The sequence below is a fragment of the Podarcis cretensis genome (genome assembly GCF_951804945.1).
Source record: "Podarcis cretensis genome assembly, chromosome: 11".
Taxonomy (NCBI): Eukaryota; Metazoa; Chordata; class Lepidosauria; order Squamata; family Lacertidae; genus Podarcis; species Podarcis cretensis.
The window spans coordinates 1,281,996-1,297,458 of record NC_137180.1 but is presented as its reverse complement, the minus strand read 5'-3'; the positions used below and the strand labels follow the sequence as shown (position 1 = coordinate 1,297,458).

The 15,463-nt window shown below is 43.5% G+C and overlaps 1 protein-coding gene across 10 annotated transcripts in view; it reads left to right on the top strand.

The window, feature by feature from the left end:
* The window catches only part of APBA1 (amyloid beta precursor protein binding family A member 1), a 115,468-nt gene that overhangs the window by 81,990 nt on the left and 18,015 nt on the right, over positions 1-15,463 (top strand). For all 10 annotated transcript variants that reach the window (XM_079996056.1, XM_079996057.1, XM_079996055.1 and 7 more), the window contains 3 exons: positions 6,931-7,032; positions 9,257-9,296; positions 14,020-14,165. In XM_079996056.1, the coding sequence (XP_079852182.1) occupies positions 6,931-7,032; positions 9,257-9,296; positions 14,020-14,165 (288 nt within the window). The remainder of the gene's footprint in view (positions 1-6,930; positions 7,033-9,256; positions 9,297-14,019; positions 14,166-15,463) is intronic.

Below are 15,463 nucleotides of genomic sequence, written 5' to 3'. Positions count from 1 at the left end.
CACCCGCAGACCAACGGACAAGCGGAGAGGGTCAACGCCATCATGCAGCAGTACCTGAGATGCTACGCCAACCAGCAGCCCTCGACCTGGGTGGACTACCTGCCCCTGGCCGAGTTTGCCTACAATAACACACAACACGTGTCCACGGGGGTGACACCGTTTTTCGCCAACAACGGGCGACATCCCAGGACCTTCCCGGGCTTAGAGAAAGAGGGGGAGGGGGAGACGCAGGGAGCAGAGGCATTGGCACAGGAGTTACAGGAGGTCCATGAACAGCTCCGTAGGCAGTTAGACCTAGCAAAACACGTATACAAGATGTAAGCAGACAAACACAGAAGAGTGGGGGAGGACATACGGGTAGGGGACTGGGTCTGGTTAGCGGCCCAGGCAGTGCCGGCCAGATCCTTAGCTAAGAAGAAGCTAGGACACAAGCAGCTAGGCCCTTACCTAGTCGAGGCACAGATCAACCCAGTGGCCTTCCGTTTGACACTACCGGAGGGTTCCAGAATGCACCCGGTCTTTCATAGATCGGTGCTAACGCCCTACAAGGCACCTCACAGGTTTCAGGAGCCAGGGACAGCTCCCAGTCCGCTTAGAGATGCACCCATGACAGGGGGGTCGCCGAGGGCGGAGCCACTCAATGAGGTAACGGAGATTTTGGACTCCAGATGGGGGGAAGAGGGGGTTGAATATCTCATCGCAAGGGAAGGTGCCCCGGCCAGCGCCAACAGCTGGGTGCCGTACTATGCGGTGGAGGAGCACTACCTCAAAGACGAGTTCCACGCACTCTTCCCACACAGGCCCATGCCGGAGGATTATTTTGACGAATATCTTTTCACCCCCACACTCTCAGCCAGTACGTTTCAGGGGTTCTCCTCGGCTGAGGAGACGGCTCCAGAGACTACCTCGCCGGAGGGGTCGATCTCAGACTTGGGTGCGGAACGCTCTTATTGGTGGGACACTCAACCCGAGGAGGAGTGGCGCAGGAGACTGCTCAGAGGGCCCTGGCACGCAGACTCCCCAGAGGAAATGGGGGAACAAGGGGGCATGGACGGGTTGGGGGAGGACCCTGGGTTCGAGCACACCGGCAACGAGATGGAAGCGGAGGAGAGCGACGTCGATGTACCCGTCACGGACTGGCAGCATGCCAGGGGGGAAGAACTGTATCCGGCATGCACCCCCACAGCATTGGAGCACCCGGAACCCACACCAGAAGAGGGGGAGGGGGGAGGGGGGGCTTCGAGGGGGGGATGGATGTCAGGGACTCAGCGGGAGCGCAGGGAGGAGAGGAGATGGAGAGCGAGGGGGAGCAATCCGAGGGCAGCGTAGGAGAAGATGACAGCAGCCCGATAGATTCTATGAGCCTCTCCAGCGAATCGGAAGATTCACAGAAGGGGGCGCCTATGGGCAGGGCAAGGGGGGACCCAAGGGGGACACCCCAGAAGCAAGGGGCCAGCGGGGACTCCCAGAGCAGCAGTTGGAAATCAGGACCAGCTTCCCCACCAGAGCGTAGTGGGGGGGAGGAGTCCCAGGTATCAGAGCCCACATATGTACCACCAGCGAGAGAAGATGAGTCAGGGTTGGCCACGCCTCCATCGGAGAGCAAGGGAACGGTCAAGAGGAAAGCTGCAGGCTGGGCGCGCGCACCAAGTTCAAATGTACAGGCGAGCGGCACAGAAGGTAGCCCGGATAGGGAACCAGGTCCTAAAGCCCGCCGGAAGGAGGGGGAAGAATCATCAGGGTCAGCGTCAGAGGAGTCCAGGAAGGATGAAACCCTAGCGGGCAGGAGGGCCCAGAGGAGAAAGGAACTTAGGAAGAGGTGGAGCAAGGCGAGAGTCTTAAACTGGTGTGGAAGGGGCGGAGACTCAGACGGGACTTCGCCGGTCTAAGGTCGAGACGTAGAGCTGCGCGCTGCGGCTTTAAAATGGAAACTGAACCTCAATAAAGACTTTTGTACATAACCACAGCCTAGCGTTGGTCCTCTGTGAGCTGGGACCTGGAGGCAGCTCTGACACCTGCACTTTTTGATTGATACTGGAAATGAATGTCAGCAAGGCTTTTTGCATCGCTATGCAAAAGAAGTGGGAGAAGCAGGTGTCTTGCTCTTCCTGTCCGTCCGTCCCCCCCACCCCATCTCCCTGCTATACAGAAATGAGGCTTAAACTCCTAATGCAAGGACAGGACACAACATTTTCCACAGGGAGAGATGCAAGAATTGCCTTTCAAATGAGATAGAAATATGGCGTGACAGGTAGTGCAAGACCTTTGCAGGGCTTGTTTTCCGCACAGCCACATCCCATGTGAAGCTGGTTTTGATTTTCAGCTGTAGTGGACAGTAAGATTGAAGTTTTATTTACTTGCAGCATAATTTCTGAGATACTTGTATAGATTCAGTTGCTCCCAAATGGTGGGGGTTTTGAGTATTGAGTATATTTGCTAACCTAAGTAAATATATTCAGGCTTTTGTTAGAATTCTGAGAACCCCAACTTTCATATTTTTTTTAAAAAAATCATTTTCTATTCCACATGAATAGCCAAGGGCAGCCTTCATAATAAAATATAGTAGCAAAAATATTAAAGTAATGGAAACAAGTAGGACATCCCAGACTTAGTACATTGTTCAACTTCTCTAACTTGGACAGTTTGTGACAGCTCTTCCCTGGCTTGCAAACCTCAGACTTGGTGGATTTGTTTTCATGATATTTAGTAAATGATGCACATGGATGGTCTGGTTTTGTAAGTGGAATGTAACATTTCTGAGGAAGATGTTTCTCTTTTCCGCCTCCCTTAGGGGTAATATCCTTTGTTTTCTTTTCGCTTGCCTTTGGGTTCACAGGTTTCCTTTGTTCTCTGCCTGGTGCTGTGCAGCTTTGCAGAGCCTCAGTTTTTCCACAGCAGGGCTCATCTATCATTAACGAAGGGAGTAGCAAAGGCGCCTTGAATAATGGAGCAGCTTTCAGGTGCTTCAGGAGCCTGAAATAATGTCACCAGCTATGCGGATGGGATGATGCTGTGCCTGACATTTGCACAGCCAAGGTTTTAGAGCTGCTCTTTGGAGCCCAGATGGAATTCCATTGGACCTTGGTTGATAGAATTAACTTCCAAAATTATGCAGTGGCCCAAGTAATTTTCAGTTTTTTTACATGCTTGAATACTTAGACTTTTGCTGACTAAGATACCACTGTTAAAAGGGGGGGGGGGGATATATTTTTTCCAAATAACCATGAAAGGCTTGATTCAGAATTCTTTGGAGTTGTATGTGTGCACTGCATGTAAGACTGAGATGTCATACATATATATCAGTTCATAGAATTCAGAATCAAGTAATATATGGAAAGATAAAATGTATGTTCACTATTTTCCTGCTTGCACCAAGTCCTCATGGCTTGTTCACCAAAATGGAAAAGTGAAATAGACTCGAGTACAAGAAGTTCCTAGCCTAGGTAATTTCCCTTTAAATGGAAACCTGAAAAAAGAAGACATGGTCTTGAATGCGTGGACATAGCTAGGAGGAAGATGCATATTACAAAAGTACAGATCTGAAGGATAGCTTTAGGTTTTCCATAATTTTTTATTTTTATATGTATAAAGCTTTATCAGAAGCCCAGTTTAATCAAAGACCAGGGTTGGACATACAAACAAAGGAACATTTTTACTATAGACAATTCATTCTAACTTTGTGAAAAATGCAAGAAGGGGAAAAAGGAAATATTATGACTATGCCTCCTAAGGGCCTCCACTAGCCAGAAGACAAAAATGGGGACTTTCGTACTCTGCAGGGACTAAAGAACCCATATTCTTAGTCTGATCTACTCCAAAGGCTCAGGGCTTGTAATAAAAGCTTTAAATCTGCTTGAAAAACTGAATTCTATCACATTTGCCAGTAAGCCTGAGCCATGGTAGCACTTTGTCCTTGTGGCTATTCCATAATCAGATGAAATGTTTAGGATCAGGCTGTACATTAGGTTGGATCTAGACGTAGTCAAACTTTGAGGGGAAACGACGAGACTCTCTAGTCATTATTAACTTCAGGTCCAATTATAATTATGCTTTACTTTCAGTTATAAACTTTTTTCTGGGGGTGGGGGGAATTGCATAACTATAAAGGTAAAGGTAAAGGTACCCCTGCCCGTACGGGCCAGTCTTGACAGACTCTGGGGTTGTGTGCCCATCTCACTCAAGAGGCCAGGGGCCAGCGCTGTCCGGAGACACTTCCGGGTCACGTGGCCAGCGTGACATCGCTGCTCTGGCGAGCCAGAGCCGCACACGGAAACGCCGTTTACCTTCCCGCTGGTAAGCGGTCCCTATTTATCTACTTGCACCCGGAGGTGCTTTCGAACTGCTAGGTTGGCAGGTGCTGGGACCGAGCAGCGGGAGCGCACCCCGCCGCAGGGATTCGAACCGCCGACCTTTCGATCGGCAAGTCCTAGGCGCTGAAATAGCTCTTAAATTATGCTTGCTTTTTAAAAAAATCTTTGTACTTTAACCACCTAACTGTACATTAATATCATTTATTACTTATTCAGAAGATACCAATAGTACTGCAATTCTGCTAGAAATGTATGTCTTCAAGGCAATAAATGAAAGGAATAGCTGCTTGCTAAGGGAGAATGACCTTCTTATGTATGGGTGTTTGACAACCATTCAGTATCAAATAAGATTAATCTACATAGATAGGATACTAGCAGCATCTCTTGTTACAGGCTTCAATTTCAAGTTCCAGGCACATAACACCACTGGAAAAAGTAATTTGGTGGCACTTGATTGTTAGCAGTTAGCAGACAACTCTGAAGTTGAGCAGAACAGCAGCAAAATCAAAATGGAGAATTTTTGGATGTATCAGGCTGAGTATCTTAGGAGAATGGTAAGTGAATTGTAGCAAGAGAGTAACTGTCAATTTAGGATTTTTTTTTACTTAACCCCTGAAGGTGTTCTGTCTGCACAATTCCAAACTTTTAATAAGGTTAATGTTGTGTTGCTCTGACATTTCTATGTATGGATGATGTAGGAGCATCCAGAAGCATCTTGGATATTTTCTTTTGAAATTTGGATCTGTTCTGGTGTTTTGGTTCTTACCATAACAACTATTATGATAGGAAAAACAGAATATTTTTGAATTTTTTTAGTTATGAACAATAAGTATATTCAAGTGGTGCTTAATATTCATTTTTCTGATGCAAAGGCTGCAGTGTACAAAGGATACTGCATTAGAAATCCAAGCAACATAGTTGCGAAGAATACAGCCCTTGTTACTGAATATAGCCATTGTTCTATAATATTATGAATGATACAGAAGAATAGAATAATTTTTAAAAATAAAACTCTGCACCTCTGGTGTATTTTTTTAAAATGGTTGTAGGTTGTAGAGAACTGCTATTTGTGAGATTTTTAAGTGACTGTGGAGGGAGAGTTTGCTTTTCACAATGTGTAACCACATTTATTTTGTCCCGTTGTCACTTCTGGTTAGTCGCTGCAAGCTTATGGAGCGATACAGATCTCTTCAGCACTCTCTCCTCCGGCTTTTCTTTTAACAAATAGAAAGAAGGCATTGGCAAGAGGGAAGTAAGATGAACTGCAATGGACACGGGAGGGGAACTTCCCCCATTTTTCTGAAAAAGCAGTGTTTGGTGGGAGGGAAGAACAGACTCGCCTCCTCCTGTGTTTAGAGGTCGGCAGCAGCTGGTCCCCAGACAAGGCCTTCGCTCCAAAGATGTCTTGCGTGAGCAGGCTCCTGCCAGCCGTCCTTCAGCCTCTGGCACAGCTGCGGCGGCAGCGCTGGTGCTGGCTAGCCAGGAAATCCCCGTGGCTTCAGCAGAGCTCTGTTGAACCAAGCCCTGGAGGTTTTGAGAGTGGGTTCAAGGGGCTTCTCTGCATCTCCAAGAAGTGCTTGGTTCCTCTGAATTGTTCCCAAGGGGCTTGCCCCCTTGACTGGGGGGTGGGAGGGACACGAGACGGGGCAAAGGGGAAAGAGGAGACGAGCTGCAGCCTGGAAAATGTCCTGGCTGCCGCTTGGGACTCTGCATGGTAAAAGAAATAAGAACCGAGTTGGTTTGATTTGTCACCTATAAATGTAATTTCTGTTGTTTTATTGATATTTGTAAGCTGCTGTCAGAGTTCTTTCCCCCAACCAAAGAGCAAGATAAAAAGGCTTTAAATACTAATAGTCATAATTTTCAAAAATCTTTCTCTGCTTCCATACTTCTGATTACACTCAGCGCTGCACCCCGTAGTCACCTTTGCCGGGACTTAACTGTCTATGGGGTCCTTTACTTTTTTTACCTTTTACTTCTGATTACATTGTATAAACTAGAACTCAGTTTTGTATTACATGGTTGTCCTCATATTTTCAATGTAAGCTTGGCTCTCTGATTTTACTTTCTATTGAACTTGACCAGAAGTAAAGATTTAAAGAAGATAAAGATATCCAGCCACAAAAGTGCTGTTTATACAAACAGCCTGATAAACAGCTTTCTCTCAGGCATGACTTGGGAGGGTTTTAATGTCTGGATTTGTTGTTGCCTCAGTCATGGGCTTTAATTTAATTTGCTGCTTAATTACATATTTATCAGCAGTATTAAGCCAAAACTCACTACAGGGGGGTTGAAAATCATATTTCCCACTTCTTACTAATGTACTTTTTTCCTAATATACTTATTAATGTGCAGTTTTCTTGCATTGTCTTTTGCCCATATCTGCAGCTCCCCCCCCCCCAAATTAGTGGTTCAACAATAATTTTATTATTTACATTTATGCAGACCTAAAATTAATAGGACTTGCTTCTAAGAAAATATAAATCTGAATATAATACCATGAACTGCTGCATGTTTAATTTTGCTGGAACCCTTTGCCCAGTCCTCAATCTCAAAGCAACAAATACCATTTATTGTTCTGTCAGCATTTTATTTCATTGTGTATCTTTTCTCTGTCTAGTCTCCATCTCCTGATTCATCTTCCCCACGAGGCGCTGAATCATCAGGTCTGCAGCATCACCAAGATGCCTGTGGAACAGCAGAAACCCCCACCAAGAAGGAGGTAGAGTACAAGTCTTTTTAAAAGCAGTAGTTTTACTGGAAATGTTCCCCAAATTTAGGACTCCTTAATTGTGTTCTGTGCATTAAACAATCTTTTAAAAAATGATTTATTTATAGTAAGCAATAAGCTTTTTAGATTTAGGCTGCAGTCTGCAATACATGTATTCACCAGGAAATTTGAATCCAATCTGATTTAGGAATGCAGCTTTTATTAGGTAGTGTGCTGTTTAATAGACTGGAGGTCTTGGATGTAAGCACTGCTGGAATCACTGATAACTATTCCTAAATTTAGTATATTAGAGATATTCCCACAGTTCTTTTTTAACAAACAGCAGCACCTTCCTCAGGGGAGAAATGAGAATTGCCACAACACTTTCCAAATGTCTTTCCTCAAAGCAGAGTCCAATTTCCATAGTACTACAATCTGCTGCCCAAAGACATGCATGCTACTTTACTTTGAAATGCTTTGTCCTAATAGGTTAACAGTAGAATTCTTTATAGTGTCTGCTTACTAGTAATATTTGATGTGGGGTTTTGGGGGTGGACTTCTTTTCCAAAGAGCACATAAAATGTGCTCCTTAAAGGCAGCAGTGATACTGATTCCTTGGAACTCATTGGCACTAGACTTTCTAGCTGTGCAAAGTCAGAACTGAATCATTTCTGCTTCACCTGCCTGGACACACTGTGGAGACATGAACCTCAGGTATCTCTCTTTTAAAAGTGGAAATGCAGATGTCCCACCCTCAGGCTCAGCTGACCAAGATGTTAAAGTTGGGGTACTTCCCTCTCAAAATTTCCAGGCATTTGGACATATTTGCTCTTTTCCTGAAATCTGAAGGATATATCAGTGTCAGCCAAACCTAAGAGCTATATTCTGAATAACTGCACACAGTTATTCTGTCCATTTGGGGATATAGCTTTCTTAAGAATAATTTTTAGTTAAAAAATACCAATCACAGTTTCTCAGGGCAGGCTGACACTTAACGTGTTAAGGAATGTGCCAGTATGAAGTTACTCTCAAAATGTATCATGTACTCTCTCTCTCCTCCTTTCTCCAGCCATTTAGTGAGATATGAAATGTTTTGCTTCTGCACAGATTTTTTTCTATAAAGCCAAATGCCTAAATGGAGGGAGTATCAGTCAGGAGATTACACAAATGTATTTGTAACAAATATTTGTTCTGAAGGATAATAGATATTTGTAAAAACTACTCTCTCTGAAGGAAGGAATCAAGATTTATAGCAATAATGATAGCTATAATAATAGCAAAGCTTTTATATCAGTTAATTGAAGGCTGTGTATTTTATACCACTAAGCTTTTCTCAGAAATACTCTTTGTTGTTCTGCTGCTTTATTATCTCTGCCTACTTGAATCCAGAAGATAAACCACTTTAATCTGCTCATGGCAATTGGATGAATTATTTAAAAGGATATTGGAGTCGGAGTATCAAAAATAGAGGCATTGCAATAGATCAAATGGCTGCAGAAGCAGGTTCCCTGGTGGAAATAAATGTCACAATCTCACACCAGTTCTTAATTTCCTGAAAGTGTCTTGTCAGCAAGAAGTCTTCTGTTATTTGGTAGTAATTGATACTTCTATTTGACATTTTTCTCTTTACTAGTTATTTTCTTGTTCCAAGATGCTGTTCTATAGGACCTAATCAAACTGTAGCTTCAGTTTTATTGTATTTTATGGATTTTAAACATTTGCTGTATTTACTTGGAAGTAAGTTCCATTGTGTTTCTTTGTGTGTTTAGGGATTGTTTGTGTTCAATCAAAGTGGATTAATTTTTACCTTAAAACTACCAGTTTATCTAAACCAGCAATGAGCGAGATTACTAAGAAGTTCTTTCACATAAATGTAAGCCTAAGACCCTGAAGACATTGCCAGAGTCTAGAGCTCTTTAGTTTTTTTGTTAGTGTTCATGACATGATAAATGTTTTGTGACATCTTTGGAACTTTAAAAATCTGTCATTCGTAGGAAAGGCAGCCTGGAAATGCTTTATTGATGCTAATGATCTAGACTACACTGTAGGATAACTTCTTAATAATTAACCGATCCTTTGAAATATGTATACATATTTCTTACTAGGCTGTCCACAGAGATCGGGTAACAACTGTCAGTGTGTGATGAATAACTTTGCCAGTTCTGCATGAAAGGCTTTTTAATGCATACCTCAGCATGCTTAGCTTAGTTTGATATCCTGTTTGTCTTAATTACAGTCAAGAAAAAGCTTGGCTTCTTTCCCAACCTATGTTGAAGGTAAGCTATCAAAATCTCTCTCTCTTTAAGTTTTAAAACCTTTTCATATAAGTGCAATGTGAGTTAAAAACAGGTGTTAATCCATTCACACAATCTGTTTATTAACTTTCTCAAGTGCTTGTTCTCCAGGGAGAACAACTTTCTCAAGTGCTTGTTCTCTGCACACAGAGCAGAATGTAGGGCCTCTACTGCTTTTGCCAGCACTCGGTGGAGAGGCTTTGTCACGCTAGAAACAAAACTTGCAAGTTTAAGAAAGACAACCCGGGCACACCAGGGAGAAGGTTCTAGCGTAGCTTGTTCCTTTTGCTCCTACTGTAGTCACAAACTGGATCTCTCCCTACACACTGCAACTGATATTTGCCTCAGGAGAAAAGCCCTCATTGATGTCTGTCTGGATGACAATGATAATTCAGAGTCCTCCATGTAGGGACAATGGCATGGGCGAAGTTCTTTTTTTTAAAAAAGGGTCTTCTCCCATGCTGTAGTCCTAGGGCTGCTATTTCGTAAAGTAAAATCCTTGTACGCCACGGTCAGACTCATGTCTACCTTGGTCCATGTGGGCCACCTCTAAAAGAAACCCCACCTCGTCTTTTAAGCCTTGCATTGGGTTCAGCTTCTCGTTGCCTCCAGGCCAAATTCAGCCAGAGGAAGATGACCCAATGACCCTGAGCTTACATCCCCTGGGCAGCTTTTCAGTCACGGAAGGGCATTCAATTCAGTGAGGGCATCTGCTAATGGAAGACAAGGCGAGAGCCACATTTTGCCAATTTCTTCCTCTTCCCCTCCCTGCTCTAAGCTTCCTGTACCCCCTTCGACACACCAGGCTGTTTTGAAGGGCTCCCAGCTCTCTGGAATCAATTGTTTTGCTGTGCTGGAAACTGCAAGGAGGGAGGGGAAATAAGCTCCTCCACTGGGAGCCCTTCTGGAAGGGCCAGGACACCGCTTGGATTTGGGGTTAATACATCCAGTTTGCTAACATGCTTGTGTTGGTGCACTATGTCCAACATGGATTGGGGCCTAAAAGCATTTTCAGGCAGTTTTGTTTGTGAATATTAATAATCACAATTAAAACTAATAGTGACAATAATGTTGTCTGCATGCTTTTGACTATATGCTCGATTCTGTCCTAATGTCTTGTGCGAACAAGCTCTCTGGGGGCTTTTATATGCCGATGTTAATGGTCACCTGAATATTAGCCTTCAGTTGCACAACCAGTAAACCAGTAACCAGTAAACTACTTAATGAGTACGTAAATTTGTATTTTGTTTAACCAAAGGTTGGCTAACCTTTGGCCCTCCAAATATTGCTCCCATCTTCCCTGACTGTTGGCCATGCTGATTGGGGTTGATAGAACTTGATGTCCAACAACAGGTTAGCCCACCCCTGGTTTAGGTACATTAAAATTTATTTAGTTATTACATTTATATCCTGCCTTTCCTCCAAAGAGCTTAGGAGAGCGTATCTGGGTCTTCTCACACCCTCAAAAACCCTGTGAGGTAGGTTAGGTGGAGAGTGTCTGCCCCTGGTGTAAGATTCTTTGCTTAGTGGAGGTTGGATCAGTCTTAGTCCAACACTGTTCAATTCTGACTTTTGTTCAGAACATTATTCTTTATATTCTGATGTCTCTACTATTGCCCGAAGATAAATCCTCTGTGAACATTAAATTGCCTTAGGTTGCAGACCTATAACGTCCTTAGCAACAAATAAATCCCATTAAACCCATTGGAAACATGGATAGTATTGGACTAAGTTATGGACCATTTATAATTGTGTGCATGCAGCTGAATTGGTTAACAGATTGCATCATTAAAATTATGTTTTATTGAATACTGATTTGTTTATTGATGGTTGTTGTTTTTCAGTTCACAGTGTTTTGTCTCAACCCCCACAAATTCTTCTTGTATTGTGGAATTATCTATTACACAATCTATGATTTTACATTTTTCAGCATAAATCATTTTTTAAGATTTTTGGTTGGATTTGTAGCTGGTTAACTGACAGAACTCAAAGAGTACTCATTCATGGTTCCTCGCCATTCTGGCAAGAAGTGGCAGGGGGGCGTGCCACAGGGTTCTGTCCTAGGTCCATTGTTGTTCAATGCTTTTATAAATGACTTGGATGAAGGAATTGAGGGGATGCTCATCAAATTTGCAGATAACGCCAAACTGGGAGGGGTGGCTAATTCTGCAGAAGACAGAATCAAAATTTAAAATGACCTTAACAGGTTGGAGAAGTGGGCCCAAACTAACAAAATAAATTTCAGTAAGGTCAAATGTCAGGCTCTGCACTTGGACAGAAAGAACCAGATACACAAATATAGGATGGGGGACACCTGGCTTACTAGCCATACATGTGAAAAGGATCTAGGGATTTTGGTGGACCACAAGCTTAACATGTCAACAGTGTGAAGTAGCAGCAAAAAAACTAATGCTATTCTAGGCTGCATCAACAGAAGTCTAGTGCCGAGATCAAGGGAAGTAATAGTCCCACTCTATTCTGTCTTGCTCAGACCACACCTAGAATACTGTGTCCAATTCTGGGCACCACAATTTAAGAAGGATGTTGACAAGCTGGAAGGTGTGCAGAGGAGGGCGACCAAGATGGTCAAGGGTCTGGAAACCAAGCCCTACGAGGAGCGCTTGAAGGAGCTGGGTATGTTTAGCCTGGAAAAGAGGAGACTGGGAGGAGATATGAGAGCCATCTTCCACTATCTCAAGGGCTGTCACATAGAAGAGGGAACAAGCTTGTTTTCTCCTGCTCTGAAGGGTAGGGCTCGAATCAATGGCTTCAAATTACAAGGAGGAAATTCCAACTAAACAGGAAGAATTTTCTGACTGTAAGAGCTGTTTGATAGTTGAATTGTCTCCCTCGGGAAGTTGTGGATCCTCCATCCCTGGAGGTTTCAGCTGAGATGCAGAGGGTTGGACTAGATGACCCTCAGGGTCCCTTCCAACTCTACAGTTCTATGATTCATACAATCTGAGCAAGGGCATTGAACATTTAAAGCACAAACATGATTTACAATAAGCCAGGTTTCCAATTTGAATTCCTGCTTTCAAAGATGTCCTTGAGCCTATCATTTGTTATGCTGAGCTTTTCCAAACCTGCTTTTTAGTTTTCAAAAAAAGGTAGACTATGATTTAGAGTGCTCAACCTAATTTTAAATCTATTCTCAAAGAGAGAAGTTGTATTGTGTTGAAGATCATCTGGCTTGCAATGTCAGAAAAGGCTAGAATCCGAAACCTGCATGGGAGAGAACAATGATAACATTTGTTTTCTCTTTTTGCGACTGTACTTCTGCACAGCTTGTAACACTGGGTTATTGGCAGTGGGAACACCTAAAGTGGAAAGTGAATACAGAAGTCCCACAGTTATCTCTCACACACATGCATATCCTTTCTTTTGATTCTTCTCATATTTGAGTTATAATGTACCCTTTTTTCCTCTGGGGGCAGTGGAAACAAAGAAGATCTCATTGGCCTGCAGATCAAGCTGTGTCGTTTGTTAGCCAGACTGGTGTATTTTCTCTTCCCTGCACAAGGACTATATGGCTAAGCTGGAATATTCTGTCCAAAGGAGGGTATAAGTACACTGTGTTGCTGTCATGTGCAAAACTGTATGTACTTTGTAGGAACAAGCCAGTTAATTTAACACAAAAAACCAATCATCTGTCAAATAATTTTAGGAGCTAGTCATAGACTTGTAGTTAGTCCAGCTAAACTGAGTTAAGGCTAAGGTAGTTTTTTAACAGGTTATGGATACCTTTTAGGATCTCCTGAGTTGAGAGCTATTTGGTCAGGGGCAGCTGCTGGGACTTGTAGGGAAGAAGTCCCTCTGCTAAGTGGAGCGAGAGCCAATTAATTTTAGTTTCCCCTCCTCCTCCTCCTCCTCCTCCTGTGTTCTACAAGGGCAACACCAATATGACTCTCCCTGGACCGGTTGTAAGGCAGGTCGGGGTGGGGGGCTAGCCTGAGGTTGGTGGGGCAGTTTTACATTCACTGGCATGGACCAGTCTCCACTGTATTTGGGGCAGGGTGTGGGTCTACGTTAGTGTTTTCTTTCTAGGATTTCCTTTGCTGGGTACATATCAGTGTCTAGCCTTCGTTATTGCAGAGAAAACCTTGGAAAGATGCAGGTGATATCTGGGGAAAGGAGACATTGCTTCCACAAAGAAGCTGGGCAGAGCTTCCGTTGGTAAAGCCATAATTGCTCAGCAAATAGGTGGCTGCAGAGAAACCCAGCCTGTGCTGCCTCATTGACACCAGAAAGGCGACTGGATGCATCCTCATCACAGGAGAAATTTAGCTTCCCGTATGCTTCTGCACATGCACAGAAAGCTGCATTTTCAGCTGTGTGTCATTTTGCACCTTGTTTTTAGCCTATCTGATGTTATATAACCCTGGTTGTAGTTGGGGTTGGGGCCAAGCCAGTGCTTTGTGCCTTTCTGACAAGGAAAGAGAAAAATCCATTGAGATTATTTTGCTTCAGGGTGAACTTTTGTTTCAACTGAATGAGCAAATGTAAGAGTCAGGTTGGATTATCAAGTGCTGTCTCTGTGACAGAGAGGCTGGGCGCTCTTTGTCTCCTCTCATTGTATCTGATCTTTTGCTATCATGATGAATTTCAACCAGTCCAAAGCCTTTGCTTCTGGCAGTGGAGGGTTCTCTCTCTTTCCCATTAGCAGCATAATTTTGCTCAGTAATTCAATTTTTCCATCCTGTAGTTCCTGGACCCTGTGATCCTGAAGATTTAATTGATGGAATCATATTTGCTGCCAATTACCTTGGCTCTACTCAGCTTCTTTCAGACAAAACTCCGTCAAAGAATGTGAGGATGATGCAGGCTCAGGAAGCTGTGAGCCGAATCAAGGTGAGGAATCTTTCTTACTGTCTGTCTCTATGGAAGAGTCAAAGCTGAATCTAGGAATGGTGCATGCCTAAAATCCCTTCTGAAATGCAGTCTAGTAGTAATTTGTGTTTGGACCCCAAAATTTGCCAGGTCATTTTTTCATATACAATAAGTTGTTTTCATGCTCTGCGGGTGACATCATACAGCAGTGGACGTTATTACATAATCCTTATAATCTGAACAAAAGGGGTCTCTGGAGGGAAATTAATATTTCTACCGTTATTCTAGGCACAGATTATCCAACCCATCCACAGTGTTCAGCCCTGTAGGCCGACTTCCGAATAGTTTGGAGAGGCCTGTGGGGGGTGCAGTGGGTTGGAGGGTGAAGGAAGGATGGTTTGGGAGACAGAATACACCGTCTTGCTGTTTTAACATATATTGCATTGTGATCAAGCCCAAGAAGAATGCTCACATGAACATGATGACCATGGAATGGGTACTGAGGATTTACTATGCAGGGAGGAAAAAAATACTGATATACAGTAGTGCTAAGTTGAATCTATGCAGCCTTTTCAAAAATGTGCTGGTAAGATTGAAGAAGTTTTAAATGGCATTTTGTGTATTTTCTGGTAGATATCTGACATAAACACAGAATTTATAAGAAGTATACATACGTACAGTATATTTTGTATTTTTAAAAATGTATTTTAATAGTATTTTAAATCCATCCTGTGTATTATCCAGCACAAACTGCCAAAACTGTTATCTTTGTACTGGTGCCAGTAACTGAGAGCACTGCTCCCCCTGTGCCTCAGCCCCTGACACATTGAGTGGCTGGGGAGGCCTGGTGGGTTCTGGCCCCTTAGTGGTTCATTGAAGTCTTTAAACACCTTCACAGCAAGGGTGCTGGGTGTTCCCAACCTTGTCCTTCCCCTCTGGCCCAGCAGGGGTGGGCAGCAACAGTACTGGTGTCAGGAGGGGGTCACTGCACCAGCTTGGTTCATTGAGATTGTTAAGTCTTCTGTTTGGTGCCTCAGAATGGCCATTCCCCAAAGGAGTGTGTGTCTCTAGAGCACAGCATGGAAGGGACACAACAGAAATACTTCTGTCTAGACCCACATCTTTGTGTTCTTTCTAGCCATCTGTACAATCACTCCTCCTAGATTATGGCTCAGTTCCACATTCAGGGTTTCTGTGTTGACCATTTGTAGCAGTAGAGCTGCTAAGATTTTCTGGATTTTTTTGGCATGCATTCACATGTTATCATTGTTCAGTTAGTATTCTGAAATAATGTAAACCCCCCCCCCAAAGAAAAAAAT